General features: G+C 41.2%; 1 protein-coding gene across 2 annotated transcripts in view; it reads right to left on the minus strand.

Moving 5' to 3' along the window:
- LOC123492042 (V-set and transmembrane domain-containing protein 2-like protein) overlaps nucleotides 1-20,688 on the minus strand; it is a 33,091-nt gene extending 12,403 nt beyond the window's left edge. The window contains exon 1 of one of the 2 annotated variants that reach the window (XM_045223754.1): nucleotides 20,366-20,688. In XM_045223754.1, the coding sequence (XP_045079689.1) occupies nucleotides 20,366-20,483 (118 nt within the window). In that variant the 5' untranslated portion in view covers nucleotides 20,484-20,688. Of the gene's footprint in view, nucleotides 1-11,685; nucleotides 11,773-20,365 lie in introns of those variants that run through there. The other variant, XM_045223756.1, reaches the window with a different exon arrangement.
- Between the last annotated feature and the right edge of the window lie 1,807 nt (nucleotides 20,689-22,495).

A 22,495-nucleotide genomic window follows, 5' to 3' on the forward strand; every position in this document is an offset into this window, starting at 1 on the left:
GCCTGCTGCCGTTAGCTAAGTGGTGTTAGCTAAGTTGCTTGCTAATTAGTATTAGATGAGTTTGCTAATTGGCGCTAGCCATTCAAAAGTATTGCATTACCCATGCAATATGAACACTACAGATGCTAGTATTATGAAGCTGTAATGACGGTATTTTTTTGTTGCATATATTTTCTGTTCAAACTCAGATTTTGGAGTGCACTTCCCCATTAAAATGCCAGACTCATTTTACATTTACAGACTCAAACTGTATATTTAAAGGTGATTAGAGGGGTGGTAAATCAGGACAGCTGTATTCTCATCCTCATAAATTATCCTCCTTCTGAGAGCCCCTGCTGATCAAATAGACTAGAATATTTAGGCAGAGAGAAGAGAGAGAAGAGAGAGAAGAGAGAGAAGAGAGAGAAGAGAGAGAAGAGAGAGAATAGAGAGAAGAGAGAGAAGAGAAAGGCCCAAATGTGTAATTGATATTCCATCAGGCCTGTGGATCTGTGGCACAGCTGGGAGGGAGTTAAAGAAAGAAGGAAAGAGAAAGAGGGGGGTTGAGGACTGACTGACTGAGCTCCCATGAGTCGTGCCCTGGATGCTCCGCTGCTCACGGCCAGGCAGTGTCCTCATTTGTGAGGAAAGAGAGAGGGAAAGGGACAGAGGGAGAGGAGAGAGGAGAGAGGGAAAGATGAGATGCACCCAACAACACTTATGGAGGGCATTGTACAGAACGACTGTATAAAACTGGGTGAAAACTGCTCACACATGAATAAGGGGTGCCTACACACACTGGAAATTCTCCAAAGGGTGTATTACACAGAACAGAAAGTGACACTATCATTCACGATCCTCGTCTTTTGAATCATGTGCAGGCAGGCACCTTCCTTTTGAAAACTTGTTTAGTGGGACATCCAAATTCATGTGTAGCCTAAACCCAAAATAGGAACAGTGCTTGTGGTAGTCTACTGACAAGAGCGTTTGTTACACAATACAGACATTTGTAGGCTTAGCATATCCATCTAACTAACTGGCTAGAAGCTAAACATTAACACAAATAAACAGGTGAAGGATGGTGGTTGATCGAAAGAGAAGATGAACAATAATGATCATAGTGAAGTTAAGACAGACACAGTGTATGACACATTTTTAAACAACGAACTACATCTTTGGTTCATGATCACTTTCATATGAGCAGAGAAAGAAAGGCAGTGAATGTAGTTTTGATCGGATTTCGGAAATCAGATAGAATTAAATGCATAGAAATAGAATGAATAGAACGGACGTATCATTGACTTGAATGGCGACGCCCGTTCTATTCACTATATTTCTATGCATTTAATCCTATCCGATTACCGAAATCCGATCAGATCACTTTTGAAAAACTGGGCCCTGAAGCTATAGCCTAACAGATAAAACCTTAAAGCAAAGTCATCTCAAGGACAGCACTATGCATGGAGCCCTGTGTGAGGCTTATATTTGGGATTCCACACCGTAGTAGGATGGTCTTATAAGATCCTAAACTTTCAATTCCCCTAGCCCAAAAGAGATGTACTAAAAAGACTAATTCTGCAGACTCAAGCTTTTTCTCTCTATTTCCCCTCCCTCTCGCTCGCTTGCTATCTTTCACTCTCTCATTCTGTGTATCCCTTTCTTGTTCCTTCTCTCTCTCTCTCTCTCTCTCTCTCTCTCTCTCTCTCTCTCTCTCTCTCTCTCTCTCTCTCTCTCTCTCTCTCTCTCTCTCTCTCTCTCCCTCCCTACCCTACAGTTTCAAACTCACACAGAGTTGCTGTCTTCCTCTCAAACAAACCCTCATCGTTCTCTCTCTTGGTTCCCTTCACATTGTGAGCTGTTGCCTCTTCTCAATGTCTCTCTCTCTCTCTCTCATTCTCCTTCCTCCCATTCTATACCCCCTCACTCCCTCTCCATCATCGCTCTCTCTATATCACCCTCCCACACACACCTCTCTCTCTCTCTCCCTCTCTCTCTGTACAGAGAGTGTACAGCCCCTGTTCCTGCTGTCCTGTCTGGCGTACGGTGATGCTCTCGCACTACCAGTGGCACACTAAAGCTGGGTTTCCCAAACTCCATCCACGTTTTGGTTTTTGCCCCTGCACTACACAGCTGTATATGTGTGTGACTGCAATGTGTGTGTGTTCGGAGGGTTTGTTGATGTGTGTGTGTTTGTATGCATGCGTGCATGTGTCTGCGTTTGTGTAGGTGTGTGTCAGCGCAAAGTGGGAAGGAAGTCTCTAGGTAGAAATGCCAACCATGATGTCCTTTGATACTGCGAGAGAGGACGGATGCATGCAGCCATGGCCCTGCCAATTTACACCCACTCCTCTTCCCACCGACCCCTATGACTCTGTACTCGCTAATCCCACAACACGCTCCCTCTCCACAACACCCCCAGCCCCACACACAATCCTGGTTTCAGGAAGCTGGATACAGATGTATCCAAGCACAGAGAATTAGAGCCATTTCAAAGATCAAAGATGAAAACAAGAATTGTATCCTCTGTGCAGAGAAAGGAAGGCAGACAGGGACAGAGTACATCTGAGAAAAAATTACACGGAAGAGTGATTCTCTATGCAATGACTGCATGCAAGGAAAACAGTGTATTCTTTTGCAAAAACAACATGGTTATGTTCTTAATTAGAGTCGTTGTTTTTCTTAATCATGTAGTGGTAGAGAGTGTTGTCATGTGGTATTATTTTAATTTAGCGAATTCGCTGTTTCTTAGTGTTGTTCGTGCTTGTTTATGCCTGTTTTAGAAACTTGCAAATACCTGGGTTTCATATCACTATAATTCAAAATGTAAATACAGAGTAAGAAAGAGAACTAGATAGATCTATAGTCTCCAGTTAGAAAGACAGACAGATACACATGGCGATGATAGACAGACAGACCGATAGAAATATAGATAGGTCTCAGTGGCTGGCAATAGACCTGGCTCAAAGTAGTATTTGTTTTCTTTCAGTTACTACTGTATATGTGCACTTGTGTGGGCAGGGCTTGCACACTTGGGACTATTTCATTGGTTTAATTGCACCAGGCAAGCTAAATCAAGGGCACCTAAAGTGTTTGGAGACAATAAATACTATTTTGACCCAGGTCTAGTTTTGAAACCTAGCCTAAATACAAACAGAAAAGGTATCTTTATGTACAATCTGTCTGTCATAGTAGGGTTAGGGTTAGTTTCATTCTACTCCATCATGTAAGTACAAATACTACCCAATAGGAACAGATGATGCCAAACACTTTGCTATTAATGCATGAACCACGCGTGTATCTGTAAAGAGAATGTCTAGACCTACAAGGACAATGGCGTATTTAAGATGCAACACTTTTTGTCACTGTTTTGTCCTATATCAGGGGTTTCCCAAACTCAATCCTTGTTTTTTTACTATTGTGCAGGAAACCAGGAGACCAGAGGAGGTTATTAGTGAGTTCATCATACTGGCCACTAAGGCTGACTGAGATAAGTGGTAGAGGTTATTAGTGCTGTCGTCAACTGATCAGAGATCAGATACTGGCCACTACGGCTGACTGAGATAAGTGGTAGAGGTTATTAGTGCTGTCGTCAACTGATCAGAGATCAGATATTAGCCAGAGAGGCTAACGCTAACCATGAGGCCAGATATAGGTGCTCTGGTGTTAGATTAATTAGCATTAGCCTGCCACAATCCACTCGTTCCTACTAATGGGAGCGAGGTGGCCTTAATTAACACTCCTACTGTGAGGGGTCAGAGCAGAGGAAATGAGGAAGGAGTTACATATCCTTTAAGCCCTGTTTTGTGATCAATTTTGTTATTGTATTTCATAGCAATGTAAAACCCCATGCAGGGGGATCCAATCTAAAAAGTAAACAGGGTTGGGCCTGGTTAGTACTTGGATGGGAGACACATGTTGTTATTGTTTATTTAAGGCTCTTTATAGTAGCTTATTTCCAACCTAATACTTTTCAATCAGCATAGCACTGCCTACACACCCACACATAAATACATATAAGTCATTTAGCAGACGCTCTTAACCAGAGCGACTTACAGTTAGTGAGTGCATACATTTTTTATACTGGCCTCCCGTGGGAATCGAACCCACAACCCTGGCATTGCAAGCGCCATGCTTTACCAACTGAGCTACAGGAGGCCTACCCACAAACTCACTCACTCACACACATCTCCACCCACTCACCCACCCACTCACCCAGCCACCCACTCACTCACCCACTCACTCACTCACTCACTCACTCACTCACTCACTCACTCACTCACTCACTCACTCACTCACTCACTCACTCACTCACTCACTCACTCGCTCACTCACTCACTCACTCACCCACCCACTCACATCAACACTTCTTCATGCTGAGCACACACTTGCATCTATCTACAACACATGCCCAAATCATCACCACTAGCAAATCATGCTCGGACAAGAAGCTCTGCCTCGCTCTCTCTCTCCCAGTCTCCTTGCCTTATCGACCAGACAGTTGTCAAATTGCCTTGCAGCTCAGTATGCAGGCTTCTCTTCCAGCCGCCTATGAAACATGACTTGTAGACAAACAGGCTATATCCCAGGGTGCTTTGTGCCGACATCAGGTCCTGACAGGCCTGCTCAGCAAACATCTGACAGGTTTGTGACTTAAATCAAATTATTGTGGTGGGAAAATCATTCCGCTAAATTTAGCTGAACGTTAAAACAACATGACGCATACATCCAGCCTGCTTCAATGGCCACACGCCGCTGAGAACGAGCACAGAAAACAAGCGACAACATTTGAATTTCAATACTATTGAAGGAAGGTCTGCACTCATGAATTTGAGATGAAAAAAACCCCACCTTTGTGGTATTTCGTAAAATCCAGAAAATAATCCAAGGAGAGTGGAGCATTTTCTAACTTGACCCATTATTTTTTTAGTTAACTTGAAAATTGCTACACTCGGCCTAGCTAGCCAACAACTTTACATTTGCTAGATGGTGCAGACCCCATCATGAAACTCATAAAGGCAGCGGTGTCATAATTCTCCCCTCAGCTGTGGCAGACGATGCTCGTTTGAAGATGCAGCACATGCATGATGCACGTGCGATGATAGAAATGTGGTTGTGACACACAGAGACTGCCGGCTGCTGTCGACTGAAGCCTCATTAACAATGAAAAGGGGAGAAGTAATGAAATAAAGCGGAAAGTGACGGTAAATAAATACACAAACAAATGAATATATATATAGCACAATCTCGAGAGACCCCACTCCGTATATTCGCTTCCTCCTCCCAGTGAGTCCAACATGAAATGAGATAGATAAATTCAGCTAGTGATCTGTCAATCTCTCTCTCTCTCTCTCTCTCTTTCTCTCTCCCTCATCTTTCTCTCTCTCTCTCTTTCTCTGTCAGACTCTCCAAAGGGAATTGAATGTGTTAGGCCGAATCACAGCAGTCTAATTAGCATGGGCAATAGCCGCATGGCTAATAAGTGTCTCACCACAGCAACGAGAGAGTGTGTGTGTGTGTGTTGTTCGGTCGTGTGGGAGTCTGGAACCGAGAATCAGATGAATTGTTAAAGTTCATCACTCATTCTCTCTATCCATTCCCCGTTCTGCTTCCTTTCTCACACTTGTTTTCTGTCTAAATGCCTAAATAGTCCTCCGCAGCCAACAGAGAGTAGTGATTGTAGTCACTGGGTCGTTCCCATCTCTTTGCCTTTGTGTGTAGTTACTGTTCTTGCAACTTTGTAACTGAACTGCCATATCATGGAAATTAGTACATTTAGGAATGTAGTTTTAGGAACTTGAAAAATCTCTGAAGCATAATTTGCATGCAGGTCCTGTAGTAATATGACATAATAAGTAATGACTTATTACAGAGGTAGTTAACATATTATGCTAACTACCACTGTAATAAGTCATGACTTATTATGTCTTGTCAGTCTTATACCTGCAGAGAGTGATTTAGGAGCACCATCATCCCACACTTAAACATACTAAGAGGCTGTGGGTGATACACAGTGTAAGGTATTTGATGTAAGAGCAGTGTCTGGAAACAGTGGGGGAATCCGTCTCGCCGTTAAGTGAAAAAAATATATATATTGAAATGTACCACCCTGAGGTGACAGACTGCAATATCAAAGGGTCATTGACTCATCGCTTTGAGTCACGTCCAGAGTGGGAGAGACAGAAAATAGATACATGAAGCTATAAGAAAAGGGATATAGACTGAGTATACAAAACATTCGGAACACCTTCCTAAAATTAAGTTGCACCCTCTTTTGCCCTCAGAACAGCCTCAATTTGTCTGGGCATGGACTCTACAAGGTGCCGAAAGCGTTCCACAGGGATGCTGGCCCATGTTGACTCCAATGCTTCCCACAGTTGTGTCAAGTTGGCTGGATGTCCTTTGGCTGGTGGACCATTCTTGATACACACAGGAAACTGTTGAGCGAGCAGCGTTGCAGTTCTTGACACAAACCGTTGCACTTGGCACCTACTACCATACCCCGTTCAAAGGCACTTCAATATTTTGTCTTGCCCATTCACCCTCTGAATGGCACACATACACAATCCATGTCTCAATTGTCTCAAAGCTTAAAAATCCTTCTTTAACCTGTCTCCTCCCCTTCATCTACACTGATTGAAGTGGATTCAACACGTGACATCAATAAGGGATCATAGTTTTTACCTGGATTCACCTGGTCAGTCTATGTCATGGAAAGAGCAGGTGTTCCTAATGTTTTGTACCCTCAGTGTATATACCAGTTTTCCAGCACAAAGAAACCCCATGTAACCCTGCACCAAGGTGAATGCATGTAGCCCTTGAGTAACACCCCTTGGAAATGAAAAATGTGCATTTAAGTGATTAATGAGTTAGGGCAGTCAGAAGGGAATAGTTGCTGTAACAAGCTGTTGCTTCTTGTAGATGGGTAATTTATCATATTCAGTGTAGTGTAGTGTAATGTTGTGAGGTAAAATTAACATACACTGAGTTTACAAATCATTAGGAACACCTTCCTAATATTGAGTTGCACCCCCTTTTGTCCTCAGAACAGCCAACATTCGTCAGGGCATGGACTGTACAAGGTGTCGGAAGTGTTCCACAGGGATGTTGGCCCATGTTGACTCCAATACTTCCCACAGTTGTGTCAAGTTGGCTTGATGTCCTTTAGGTGGTGGACTATTCTTGATAAACACGGGAAACTGTTAAGCATGAAAAACCCAGCAGTGTTGCAGTTCTTGACACACTCAAACCGGTGTGCCTGGTACCTTCTACCATACCACGTTCAAAGGCACTTCAATATTTTGTCAATAAGGGATCATAGCTTTCACCTGGATTCGCCTGGTCAGTCTATGTCATGGAAAGAGCAGGTGTTCCTAATGTTTTGTATTCACAGCGTACATTATAATGTCTATAAACACTTCAAGTAGATAACGTTCTTTAAATGCATTTGTTGTTGTTAAACACTTCATCATACAAGAAAGACCAAGAGAAAAACTCCCCAAAAGTATGTTATCAACTTGTTATTGTCAATAAACCGTTGGATATTTGAAAAATCTTGATATCACCCTTCTTTAATGCGTCAAGGGATTTCCCTACAGTTACCGTCGGCCGCTCATAACCAAAATATGAGAAAACGTCATAGTACTGATAAACAAAAATCTAGTCTGGGAATTCGCTGCGAAGCCAATAACTGCCAAGGCAGCTTAGGGTCACCGTCGGGTCGAGCTGGCAGAACCTCCTTGGGGAAATAATGGCTTGTTGTGAGACCTTCAGCCTCCATTCAAGCTGGAAGGTAAAACAATAAAATAAGAATGAGCCGGTAATCAACCCAGGAGCTGCCTGCCTGTAGTTGCTGATATTCGGGGCTCAGGAGTGAATTTTTCATAGCCCTGGGGACAGGTGGCTCAGAGGCTATTTCCTCCCTCCTTGCAGTATGTGTGTGTCATGCTCAGATGGAGCCGTCTGTGTTGACAAGAGTGGCTGGGAGCTATACTGCAGCTCCACAACACTTTCCTCCATCAGAAGACCCTGGGGAACAAAGCTCTTCATCTCAACACTCTGCCCCTGAGAGGGTTTTTCTGGTACACCTTTTGAGGAGCTGTAATGGTTGTGCAGTGCAGAATGGCTATACTTCTAGTAATGGACTTAGCATCTAAGTGATGTCTGTCTCTATATAATTTCCATTGCCTAACCTCACATGGTTGTTGAACTCAATTAGGGTTTGCTGTTCAGGAGTTATTCACAACTTGGATGCCAAGCCCCATGTACAGTGGCTTGCGAAAGTATTCACCTCCCTTGGCATTTATCCTAGCTATTTTGTTGCCTTACAACCTGGAATGAAAATGGATTTTTTTTAGGTTTGTATAATTTCATTTACAAAACATGCCTACCACTTTGAAGATGCAAAATAATTTTTATTTTGAAACAAACAAGAAATAAGACAAAACAACAGAAAACATGAGTGTGCATAACTATTCACCCCCCCCAAAAAAAAAGAGTCAATACTTTGTAGAGCCACGTTTTGCAGCAATTACAGCTGCAAGTCTCTTGGGGTATGTTTCTATAAGCTTGGCACATCTAGCCACTGGGATTTTTGTCCATTCTTCAAGGCAAAACTGCTCCAGCTACATCAAGTTGGATGGGTTCCGTTGGTGTACAGCAATCTTTAAGTCATACCACTTATTTTCCATTGGATTGAGGTCTGGGCTTTGTCTAGGCCATTTCAAGACATTTTAATGTTTCCCCTTTAACCACTCGAGTGTTGCATTAGCAGTATGCTTAGGGTCATTGTCCTGCTGGAAGGTGAACCTCCATCCCAGTCTCAAATCTCTGGAAGACTGAAACAGGTTTCCCTCAAGAATTTCCCTGTATTTAGCGCCATCCATCATTCCTTCAATTCTGAACAGTTTTCCAGTCCATACCGATGAAAAACATCCCCACAGCATTATGCCTGCCACCACCATGCTTCACTGTGGGGATGGTGTTCTCGGGGTGATGAGAGGTGTTGGGTTTGCGCCAGACATAGCATTTTCCTTGATGGCCAAAAAGCTCAATTTTAGTCTCATCTGACCAGAGTACCTTCTTCCATATGTTTGGGGAGTCTCCCACATGCCTTTTGGCGAACACCAAATGTGTTTGCTTATTTTATTTCTTTAAACAATGGCTTTTTTTCTGGCCACTCTTCCGTAAAGCCCAGCTCTGTGGAGTGTATGGCTTAAAGTGGTCCTATGGACAGATTCTCCAATCTTTGCTGTGGAGCTTTGCAGCTCCTTCAGGGTTCTCTTTAGTCTCTTTGTTGCCTCTCTGATTAATGCCCTCCTTGCCTGGTCCGTGAGTTTTGGTGGGCGGCCCTCTCTTGGCAGGTTTGTTGTGATGCCATATTCTTTCAATTTTTTAATAATGGATTTAATGGTGCTCCGTGGGATGTTCAAAGTTTCTGATATTTTTTTATAACCCAACCCTGATCTGTACTTCTCCACAACTTTGTCCCTGACCTGTTTGGAGAGCTCCTTGGTCTTTATGGTGCCGCTTGCTTGGTGGTGCCCCTTGCTTAGTGGTGTTGCAGCCTTTCAGAACAGGTGTATATATACTGAGATCATGTGACACTTAGATTGCACACATGTGGACTTTATTTAACTAATTATGTGACTTCTGAAGGTAATTGTTTGCACCAGATCTTATTTAGGTGCTTCATTGCAAAGGGGGTGAATACATATGCACGCACCACTTTTCCATTATTAATTTTTTATAGAATGATTTGAAACAAGTTATTTTTTTCATTTCACTTCACTAATTTTGACTATTTTGTGTATGTCCATTACTTGAAATCCAAATAAAAATCCATTTAAATTACAGGTTGTAATGCAACAAAATAGGAAATACGCCAAGGGGGATGAATACTTTTGCAAGGCACTGTACCTGCAGTAAATAACATGCACAGATATCAGAGAGTCAAATGTGAAGAATTCCATCTCATGGAACTACTGTAGTTTATACAACTAGCTCTTTACCAGATGCACATGAAGGCTTTGAAATAATGGAGTCTTCAAAATCCCTGTTTGAGTGAGTGATTCACCAGTTTTGCACAGCGAAGGTGAAGCTTTCTACAGCAACAGTGTGTATGAGAATAGATAAGACCTTGCACAAAGCTCAATCCCCCAGGCTCCCTGCTAAGTGTCATGTTATGTGGACCTATTCTACAAAATGTTACACCGCCTGTGATCTTGATTTGCCGAAGACTCCTTCCAACAGATCAAAGGCTCAGAGCATTTCTTTTGATTTTCCCCGCCATCATTCCAGTACCATGTCTAGCCCCTACAACTCCTCAGGAACCATAATGTTGCTACATCACATTCAATTGATAACATGGTAGAGAAGCACCTGCCTATTTCAGAATCTTTGTATTGGTCCCACAATACTTGGTATCAGTGCTGTAAAGTACCTAAGTAAAAAATACTTTAAAATACTACTTAAGTCGTTTTTTGGGGTATCTGTACTTTACTTTACTATTTACATTTTTGACAACTTTTACTTTTACTTCACTACATTCCTAAAGAAAATGATGTACTTTTTACTCCATACATTTTGAATGCTTAGCAGGACAGGAAAATTGTCTAATTCACACACTTATCAAGAGAACATCCCTGGTCATCCCTACTGCCTCTGATCTGGCGGACTCACTAAACACACATGCTTAATTTGTAATGATGTCTGAGTGTTGAAGTGTACCCCTGGCAATCCATAAATTTAAAAAACAAGAAAATGGCGCCATCTGGTTTGCTTAATATAAGGAATGTGAAATGATTATACTTTTACTTTTACTTTTGATACTTAAGTATATTTTAGCAATTACATTTACTTTTGATACTTAAGTATATTTAAAACCAAATACTTTTAGACTTTTACTCAAGTAGTATTTTACTGGGTGACTTTCACTTTTACTTGAGTCATTTTCTATTAAGGTATCTTTACTTTTACTCAAGTATGACAATTGGGTACTTTTTCCACCACTGCTTGGATGACCAACTACCATATTGAAATGTAAGGTTTGTTTTTGTATTTCCAAACTCCTAAATGTTGATTTAATGTGACAAAATGTGACATTGGTGATGTAGACTTCTTCCTGGTGTCAGACTAAAACTTCGATAGTAAATATTTCACAACTTTTAAGTAATGTTCTAAAAACAGTATATTTCTTCCACAGAAAGTTATCTATAATACCAGGGTTTCTGTTAGCCGGTAATAGCTGGCTTTTGGCCATATAAAAAAAAATGAAAAGCTGATGAATAAAATTGTCCGGGAGAAGAATAAATAAATCCCATTGCGAAATAATGCTTTTTAGCCTATTCACTGATCGAAATACCAGTGAATGGAAATACATTTGACTGGTCATTCTTACTGGTCTATAGGCTAATTTACATAATTTATTGAAATTAAATTGGCGTGTGTGTACAGTATATTCGTTATGTATCTTATTTATCACGTGTCCAGCATACAGATACAGAGCCTTTGAGCCGAAATTCTGTCAGACAGCGCGAAAGCTGCTGCTACAGCATCTCAAACAGCAAATGGTTAGGCAATGGAAAGCAGGCTTCATCAGCCTGCCGCACAACACTTTGCAATGAGCTGGAGGCAGTCTGCATTTTGAAAACATATACTTAATTGTTTGAAACCTGAATGTTTTACTACATATTATGAGGCATGTCTTACCTTGCTTCAAAGTTGCCTAGCCAAAATCAGATCATATCCGTGGAGGCAATTATTTTATATAAACTTGTCCAGTAGCAAAAGGCACAATCCTAGTAATATTGGCAACACATGCTAGTTGTCGCATATTAGGTCTCCCCTCCCCTCTTTCTAAATTTTATAATGGATATTTTAATCTCTGTCAAGTGAAACCGCTGGTATGTGCTGTCCTCCTTTGACAACGATGTATCCGGCTAATTGCATTAGGGAACGAACATTCGCGCGTAGCTTACTGCCTTGTATGCATTACTGCGCATATAATGTGAATAAATAATAGTTTATCAACATTTTAAGCTAAAGGTTCTGATCTGTTGCATCAGACTCATTGCTTTTTAACATTTATTTAGGCAGCCTAGGAATACTGGTATCGTCCCACAACTGTCCCAGAGTCTTTTGAAATAGGCAATTTTTTTCTCGACAATCTGACCAATAGAATAGGTCACCTTTTCTACTATGGAGAATAGTAGATTGACAGCAAATTATTTTGCTGTTCGTTACTTGTCTTGTTGCCTGAGGAAAAGTACATGTGGACAGTTATTCTAAAATCTTCAAAGTGCGCATCAGAATTCGGCATGAAGGACCGCATATCGTTGCTTCCTCGACTTGCATGTTCTGTTAATAGGAATTACCATAATCTAAAGGTGATTTCTGTCATTCTGAGCCCTAATCAGGTTATGCACCCAATCCATATGGGTCCGGTAAATTTCTCAAATGCTGCCGGTCAAATGTCTGGCACCACATTTTTCTATGAGAAAACTTATATCATACAGTCATATACACTACCAGTCAAAAGTTTGGACACACCTACTCATTCAAGGGTTTTTCTTTATTTTATTATTTTTTACATTGTAGAATAATAGTGAAGACATCAAAACTATGAAATAAACATATGGAATCATGTAGTAACCAAAAAAGTGTATATAATATATTTTATATTTGAGATTCTTCAAATAGCCACCCTTTGCCTTGATGACAGCTTTGCACACACTTGGCATTCTCTCAACCAGCTTCATGAGGTAGTCACCTGGAATTCATTTCAATTTACAGGTATGCCTTCATAAAAGTCAATTTGTGGAATATTCCTTCTTAATGTGTTTGAGACAATTATGGCAAGAACAGCTCAAATAAGCAAAGAGAAAGAACAGTCCATCATTACTTTAAGACATGAAGGTCAGTCAATACGGAACATTTCAAGAACTTTGAAAGTTTCTTCAAGTGCAGTTGCAAAACCCATCAAGCGCTATGATGAAACTGGCTCTCATGAGGACCGCCACAGGAATGGAAGACCCAGCGTTACCTCTGCTGCAGAGGATAAGTTCATTAGAGTTACCAGCCTCAGAAATTGCAGCCCAAATGACACATCTCAACATCAACTGTTCAGAGGAGACTGTGTGAATCAGACCTTCATGGTCGAATTGCTGCAAATAAACCACTTCTAAAGGACACCAATAATAAGAAGACACTTGCTTGGGCCAAGAAACACGAGCAATGGACATGAGACCGGTGGAAATTTGTCCTTTGGTCTGCAATCCAAATTTGAGATTTTTGGTTCGAACCGCTGTGTCTTTGTGAGACGCGGTGTGGGTGAACAGATGATCTCCGCATGTGTATTTCACACCGTAAAGCATGGAGGAGGAGGTGTTATGGCTACCACAGCATTCTGCAGTGATACACCATCCCATCTGGTTTGGGCTTAGTGGGACTATCATTTGTTTTTCAACAGGACATTGACCCAACACACCTCCAGGCTGTGTAAGGGCAATTTTACCAAGAAGGAGAGTGATTGAGTGCTGCATCTGATGACCTGGCCTCCACCCAATTGAGATGGTTTAGGATGAGTCGGACCGCAGAGTGAAGGAAAAGCAGCCAGCAAGTACTCAGCTTATGTGGGAACTCCTTCAAGACTGTTGGAAAAGCATTCCAGGTGAAGCTGGTTGAGAGAATGCCAAGAGTGTGCAAAGCTGTCATCAAGGCAAAGGGTGGCTATTTGAAGAATCTCAAATATAAAATATATTTTGATTTGTTAAACACTTTTTTGGTTACTACATGATTCCATATGTGTTATTTCATAGTTTTGATGTCTTCACTATTATTCTACAATGTAGAAAATAGTAAAAATAAAGAAAAACCCTTGAATGAGTAGGTGTGTCCAAACTTTTGACTGGTACTGTAGTCTTATAGAACTATTTGTGTGTAGAATTATTGTGGATTGACCCTTTTAGGTTCAATCTTAAATACAAAGCGGAGCTCTCCTTTCCCCAGTGTGCTACCCAGCCAAAACACCCTTCTATACATCACTTCCTGTCAGTCCTCTCCACTCACCCACCAGGTGTCTGCCATCACCCTCTGCTGTGACAGTGTGAGTGTCCAATCTGTTGGCCCCTCCCTCACATCCAGAGGATATTCAATTAAAGCCAATGCAAACTGCGTAATGAATTCATACAGTACGCGCAGACTGTAAATTTAGTGTAAACACCGATTACATGGTGAAACCATGGTGGTCCTGTGTGGCTCAGTTGGTAGAGCATGTCGCTTGCAACACCAGGGTTGTGAGTTTGATTCACATGTGGGACCAGTAAGAAAATCTATGCACTCACTACTCTGGTCAGGTTGTATAGGCCTACATATGTTTTTTTTAGATGCCTTAGCGACCTGGGGCATACATCTACGGTATATGTCTACATTTTTGCAGTGGCAGCCATGATTTAGCAGTGGTAAATGCAAATAGGGAAAACACTGCTTCCAGGTACACATGGAGATACACTCAACATTGTTTTCTACCCCCTTTCCTCTTGCTTGTCTCTCTCTGTACAACCTTCCGAGACCTGACACTGTGAGATTGGCAGGGTTGAGGCAGACCCAGACACACATGTCAAAGGAACCAGGTGTTGTTAGACCTGACCACTTCACCTTGCCTTCCGATGCCAGACAATGTTCCACCTAGCTGCACAGGTGTTAGACCTACAGACCTGTACATGGGCTGAGCAGGGGACCATGCAGGGGCCACGAAGCCTCGGATGAATGCACTTATCTGGGGCTGTGCCTGGGCCAAATCTAACAAGCGCTCTCTGGAACACTGCATGGGCTGCTGTGTTCTACATGAAGGCACAACTCCCAAGTATCTGTGGAAAATATCAACCCACCAGTGTTTGGTCTGATAAAAAAAACTCCCATGGGGATTACTTAACCTCAAAGGGATGCAGCTCTACTTTCTGTTGAAAGAGCCATTCTCCTCCAAGAGGGAAACAAAAGGCAATTTTTCCAGGTCGCCAAACAGAGAACATCTAATGAAGATAGTTAATTAGATCTGAGTCATAGCTACCCCCTTTTATGAAATTTCCCCCCTGAGCCATTCTTTTTTGTGGATGGTAAGACGTAGACTGGGGAGAGAACATCGCAGTTAAACTCCATTTTAATTAATTCCCTCAGGGAGTGATGCATGCTAATAGATTTTTCTACCCGTCCAAGATAGTCAATCCATCCAGCGCCAGTATACGTCACACTCATTCTTATTGATTTGGCTAAAGCTAACATGCTAAGGAGAGAGAGCTCCTGGGACCGGCTGGGGATGCAAAATGATAAAGTGTTTATCGCACACAATCAAATTAAATCGTATAGCAGCCTGCAGATAGAGACAACCTCCTGGAGAAACCTCTTTGTGACAGGGAAAATGGCAAAAATGCCGTGCCACAAATACGAATTAGTAAGCTTCTACTGAACTCCATTTTATCTGAGTACACTACATGAACAAAAGTATATGGACACCTTCTCGTTGAACATCTCATTCCAAAATCATGGGCATTAAAATGGAGTTGATCTCCCCTTTGCTGCTATAACAGCCTCCACTCTTCTGGGAAGGCTTTCCACTAGATGTTGGAACATTGCTGCGGGGACTTGCTTCCATTCAGCCACAAGAGCATTAGTGAGGTCGGGCACTGATGTTGGGTGAATAGGCCTGGCTCGCAGTCGGCCTTCAAGTTCATCCCAAAGGTGTTCGATGGGGCTGAGGTCAAGGCTCTGTGCAGGCCAGTCAAGTTCTTCCACACCAATCTCGACAAACCATTTCTGTATGGACCTCGCTTTGTGCACAGGGGCAGGAAAGGGCCATCCCCAAACTGTTGCCACAAAGTTGGAAGCACAGAATCGTCTAGAATGTAATTGTATGCTGTAGCATTAAGATTTCCCTTCACTGAAACTAAGGTGCCTAGCTCGAACCATGAATAACAGCCCCAGACCATTATTCCTCCTACACCAAACTTTACAGTTGGCACTATGCATGGGGGCAGGTAGCGTTTTCCTGGCATCCGGCAAACACAGATTCATCCGTCGGACTGCCAGATGGTGAAGCGTGATTCATCACTCCAGAGAACGCGTTTCCACTGCTCCAGAGTCCAATGGCGGAGAGCTTTACACCACTCCAGCCAACTCATGGCATTGCGCATGGTGATCTTAGGCTTGTGTGCCACTACTCCGCCATGGAAACCCATTTCATGAAGCTCCCGACGAACAGTTATTGTGCTGACGTTGCTTCCAGAGGCAGTTTGGAACTCGGTAGTGAGTGTTGCAACCGAGGACAGACGATTTTTGCACGCTACGAGCTTCAGCACTCTGCGGTCCCGTTCTGTGTGCTTGTCTGGCCTACCACTTCGCGGCTGAGCCGTTGTTGCTCCTAGACGTTTCCACTTCACAATAACAGCACTTACAGTTGACCGGGGTAGCTCTAGCAGGGCAGAAATTTGACGAACTGACTTGTTGGAAAGGTGGCATCCTATGACTGTACCACGTTGAAAGTCACTGAGCTCTTCAGTAAGGCCATTCTACTACCAGTGTTTGTCTAAGGAGATTGCATGGCGGTGTGCTCAATTTTATACACCTGTCAGCAACGGGTGTGACTGAAATTTGAAGGGGTGTCCAGATACTGTTGTATATATAGTGAATGTTTAAACATGCTGGTAATACTGCTGATAGAGGAATACATCAACAGATCAGAAAAGTCCATCAATCTTGATAATAGAGATTGGTTTATTCATTTGTTTCTTACCAACTTTTTCTCTATTTTAACAGTGCAAGAAGGAGCAGCGGTCAGTTGTGAGTGAATGTATAAGTGTCTCTCTATGTTTTTAGAGTATGCAGTATGATGGACTGACTGGTGCCTATTCTAACCTAACTCCAGGATTTCAGGGTAGTGGCCCATGAACATTTTGAAAAAATGTTTTGTAGATAACATGGATCAAGTTTGATTTATAAAGATTTAAAACTATTGCTTTCTATAAATAATGGTGCCAATGTGTGACATTGGGATCAACATTTCAAAATGTTTTTAAACAAAAATAAAAATGATTTTTATGCAGTTCCACATGTGCACTTAGAGGAATAAAAGTGAATATATGCAAATTGGCCCATAACTCCACCTGTACAACAACATAGGCCTAGTACTATACATCCCTTAAGCAGGGTTCATACAGACATTGGCAAGTCAAATTCAAGGACTTTCTGGGACTTTTTCAAACACTTTATTGTAATTTTCAAGGACCTCAATGTTATAAAATGTTATAATTTATATAATTGTACATATAGGGCCTAATATAGAACGCCCCCCAAAAGCAAATAAGTAATAATAATAAAAAAAATTGGCCTTGCCAATGCATTGATATTCAAAATATTATAACATTCGAATATATGTGTGAATAATGTGGACATTGCCTGACTAAATAGATTGGATGCCTGCATGGCAATTTTTCTGTAGCCTACAGTATGTGGCCAATGCAGTCACACATAATAAATACATGAATAGCGGTAGCATTAATCTCATCATTTGAATCTCACCATTGCTGTTTTTATAATGAGAAAGTGACCAAAAAACAGGTTCCTTTTTTAATGGAAGGATTTGTATGGCCAAGTTGAAGCCAACATTCGATGTTGTCATCCTCATAATAACTGCATGTGATTTTACTGGAACTGAGCAGGACAACACCCTTTAATTGAAACGGCGGGAAACAAACAAAAGTGGCCACATCTCTCACAAAAACTGATCAAAAATGAAATCACAGATAATTATAAGGGAACAGGATAACTTATAAATTGGCTACAATGATTACAAATACTTTTCAAGCACCAAATTGAGGAAATGTCTGATTTTCAAGGTAGGCCTATTCCAGTACTTGAATTTCTAAATTCAAGTACAAGTAGGTATACTACTACCCTTGTATTGTTTAAAATTGCAGGTATAACATGGAAAACTAAATATATTTGTCATGTTATATCATTACCAGATCATATTGTGAATAAGCCCACCAGGCTATGTAATTTGTTGTCATTATATCCATAATAATTAATAGCAATAGTGTTGGGTGTTGCGCAATAGTCTATCCTACACAATTGTGTATAGTAGACTCGGTGTCCAATCCGAGGCACAAAAACATGTGAAAACATGAACACATTACCTTGATGGCTTTCTCTGTTAAATCTTACAAGACCTTGCTGTAAATCAAGCAGACAGCAACAGATGATCAACCTCAATTCACAAGGGATATTAGATCCAATGTACAACTATCTTCACGGGCATAACGAATGTGACCCTAAAATATTCTGGACATTCCTCAGGAACACCTTTATTCCAGCACTTGGGCTTTTGTTGCATTACATGCGCTATCACAACAGCTGTTCGTCACTTGACTGTCTTTCGGAAAATTCCTTCCTGGATCAGATGATGATGTGTGAAAATATAATGGTGTATTATTTTTTTATTTATTTATAGTCATTTAGCAGACGCTCTTATCCAGAGCGACTTACATGTGTATGTAACTAATCAGCTGGACACCAAATGTGCATCCAACAAGTATTATGCATAATTATTGAAGAACCACGTTAATGGCAGTATCGATTTATCTTTTAAGTATCAAGGTAAGGTGACTCTTTCTGTTAGAAGCATTTGATTTTGCAATCGCATTTATTACTTTGGATTTGTGTGCCCATGAAAACAGTTTTCACACTGTAACATAAGGTGACACAAAATGTTATATAGTTACACTGCGTTTCTGAGATCTCTATACAAAAAACTGTCCAACAGCTAGATCCAGGATTTTTACAGGGTTCAAGATCAACGTCTAATTTAACTGATTAATACTTAATAAATGACATAACAGCAACTTACACAGACATAAATACAATGACAGAAAAGTAATGTTTTATGTCACACAAATTTGGACAAATCCATCAAGACACCAACCCTGATAAAGGGTTAAACATAGGTTTTAAATCAACTTGTGAATTGTATTGAATATAGCTATCATCCCCCCTTATATCTTAATGTATTGACATGGGGAAAAAATGCAAACGATTACCAATGACTTATCAACAGTTGTAACAAGTTGTCCAGCATTGGACATCCTCACTAGTACCCTAGTTTATAGAAAGACCCACATTCATTGTCTTTTAGCAGGTCCTGGCTATCAATAAAATGTCAACACATGGTGAAAAGAGATTGCACACTGCGCTCATATGTGATTGAAGTTCACCCTTTATTCCCATAGTAATTTATTCCCATAGTGAATAAATACATTTAAAAAAATAAAATAAAAAAAACTTCCCAAGAAAGTTGCAGAGTAACCCTCAACATATCGTACCTAGTGTGCTCATACCTGCCATATCTGGGTCTGAACCACCTAACATATCTGGGTCTGAACCACCTAACATAGCTGGGTCTGAACCACCTAACATAGCTGGGTCTGAACCACCTAACATAGCTGGGTCTGAACCACCTAACATAGCTGGGTCTGAACCACCTAACATAGCTGGGTCTGAACCACCTAACATAGCTGGGTCTGAACCACCTAACATATCTGGGTTTCATATCACCTGCCACCAATCTACAACTCCCCTCAAAAAATGTTCTCCTGCCACCAATGTACACCCCTGGCATCCTCGATTTCACAGCAGGCAAATGAAGGTTGACCTCCAGTGTCTCTAGACAATCAATGTACTGTATATCCTCCAACAAACATAAAATGACATGGTTGATTTATAGCTTTGGGACATGAACATTGATTTTCCTCTTGTCTGTATTGTTCTGTCAGTAAATTATCCCAAGATGCACTGCTACCCAACTGGTAATACCATTTACAAAAGCCAACAGCAATTGTTCAAAAGAGTTGAGCCAAATAAAGCATTGTCAGATATGATCTAGTTTGAAGTGCCCCTCACAAAATGGGCTTTTGAGTTCATAAAATGGTATTGTACTGTAGGATAAATGTAACGATTGTTCCAGGTTGATGTCAACTCTTTCACCTTTTCAGTACTAAAACTTGCCATATAAAGGATTATTGCATTAATTACACATAATTAATTTATAATAATAACAAAGCAATGTTCCCAGAGACAGGCTTAACAGTGCAGGGAAGTTATCTTAAAAGCCAATTTCATTAAAAAAATAAGTTAATATTGCTGAGCTTGTATTTCATTAATGAATCGTGTTTTTTAAATATTCTACTGATATTCATTATTGTAGGGACAAAATTATCTTCTGTCATAACTTCATATTCGAAACAATAGCTGCAGGTATCATCTCGACATCAGTCAACCCTGCCCAATCACTCTAGTCGTGGATAATGTATAGGATACATAATTACGGCGACAATAAACCTACCATTTCCAGATATATGATTGTCCACATCCGCGGGCACAGCCGGTTTGGAAGCGGCGTTAAATTGGCTATAGAGTCCCATATAATGTAAAATCCCTATTATCATTCGAAACGATCCCATTGCTTTTGTTCTTGTTTCAAGTGGTGTACGAAAATCTCATATTAGGCGGAGCACGTTCACTAAATATGATCCAATCCGTCCTGGATGACAGTCCCCTCCGAAATGCAAAATAACCCCTGGACAAAAAGTGCGCTTTGACGCGCAAGGTGTAGACTGAATTATAAGCACTGTTGGTTCCCTGTGCTTCGGCAAGCAAGCATCTCCATCTGAGGCGGACGGAGAAAGGCATGGACATAAGTGCAGCGGCTTGCTGAGAAAGTAAATTAGGCGGAGGGATCTAGAATAATGATACTGTTATAAACTTTTATAATAAGTTCTATTTAGGTATCAGCCTGTTTTAACATCTTCTTTTCTGAATACTCATCATAAAAAATATATGTTCAATAGTCAAATCTCCTGTACTGTATTCTTACCTGTTTATACATATTTTTGAATTGAGTAGCTATTCAACTCAATATTAGGAAGGTGTTCCTTATGTTTTGTACACTCAGTGTATATGTGCTTATATGTGATGGTTTTATTCTCAGCCATACTGCAAGCGGTTTGATTCCATAGAAATGTGGGTTACTGTCCTTTTCTGAACCACTGGAAGAATACGTCAACTAACCTGCTGCAATCATAATTTCCACAGGGCATTACAGCATTATTAACCTAGGACTCGGTGCTACAGCTGTTAGCCTAGCAGCGCATGTCCTCCTATGGGTATCGTATTGGCATTCAGAGAGTTTGCATGCTCTTAATGGACATCAAGATTAAAATGATGCCCTGGAATTTTTATGGTCAAGCTGGCTGGCTACTACTAATAGTGTGGTTGAACACCCGTACAGGGCATTAATAAAACTACACGAGCCTCGTTCATCATACTGAATGATCTACATCTGGCAACGCTAGCCTCTATACATGTGAATCAGCGTTCTGCCCTGCTATAGAGGCAATCCTTTCTGGTGTAGAAAATGCTTGTTTTTGCTGGTTACTATAGGCCTACTGTGCTGCCTGGAATGTGTGTGAAAGGTTTACAAATCTACAGTATGGCTGACAGAACTGCTCAAGGTCTCACTAAGCTACAAGCTAACAAAGTATTTGTTCGGACCTTCTGACTCTCTGGTTACAGTCACACACAACACAAGATTGAGCTTCGAGTGTAGGCCTACTTACAGTACAATTGGAATTCATCGAATGGCCCAACTCTCACTGCAACAGGAGTGACCTTGGATAACATAGTCTCCTCACAAGTGGCCCACCCTCTTCATTCCATCTCGCATGACCTGTGCTATCTGTGAAAGCTTTAAAGCACATTGCGAAGAGAAATGTTCCTTGAGTTTTGTCCAGTTTCAGTATAAGAATTCACTGAGGAGGTCTATACTGAAAAAAGGGAAATGAGTGTGTCCTCAATGTATGTATTGTTTTGGATTTGTTTTATTAAACATTATGCTTTAGTGGTTTCAACCTATTTCTTGTGGATTCGCTCAACCTAAATAAATGTACATTACCCTCAATCTAATATTTCTGTTTCAATGGAAGCATAGAAATTGTTTTTTCTCCTCACGCGTAAAAATGCGCAGTCTGCACAGACATCTGACGTCATGACGCAACGTTCAGCGGTAACTTTTCCACCTGCAAATCCTCTTGTTCTTACATTTACATTTACATTTACGTCATTTAGCAGACACTCTTATCCAGAGCGACTTACAAATTGGTGCATTCATCTTATAGCCAGTGGGATAAGCACTTTACAATGTTTTTTTTTGTGTTTTTTTTTGGGGGATCCTATCCAGGTATTCCAAGATGGGGCATGTCTCCGGAAGGTGGTGAGTGACTCCGCTGTCCTGGCGTCGTGAGGGTGCTTGTTCCATCATTGGGGTGCCAGAGCAGCGAACAGTTTTGACTGGGCTGAACGGGAACTGTGCTTCCGCAGAGGTAGGGGAGCCAGCAGGCCAGAGGTGGATGAACGCAATGCCCTCGTTTGGGTGTAGGGACTGATCAGAGCCTGAAGGTACGGAGGTGCCGTTCCC

The sequence above is a fragment of the Coregonus clupeaformis genome, chromosome 12, assembly GCF_020615455.1.
Source record: "Coregonus clupeaformis isolate EN_2021a chromosome 12, ASM2061545v1, whole genome shotgun sequence".
In the NCBI taxonomy this organism is placed as follows: Eukaryota; Metazoa; Chordata; class Actinopteri; order Salmoniformes; family Salmonidae; genus Coregonus; species Coregonus clupeaformis.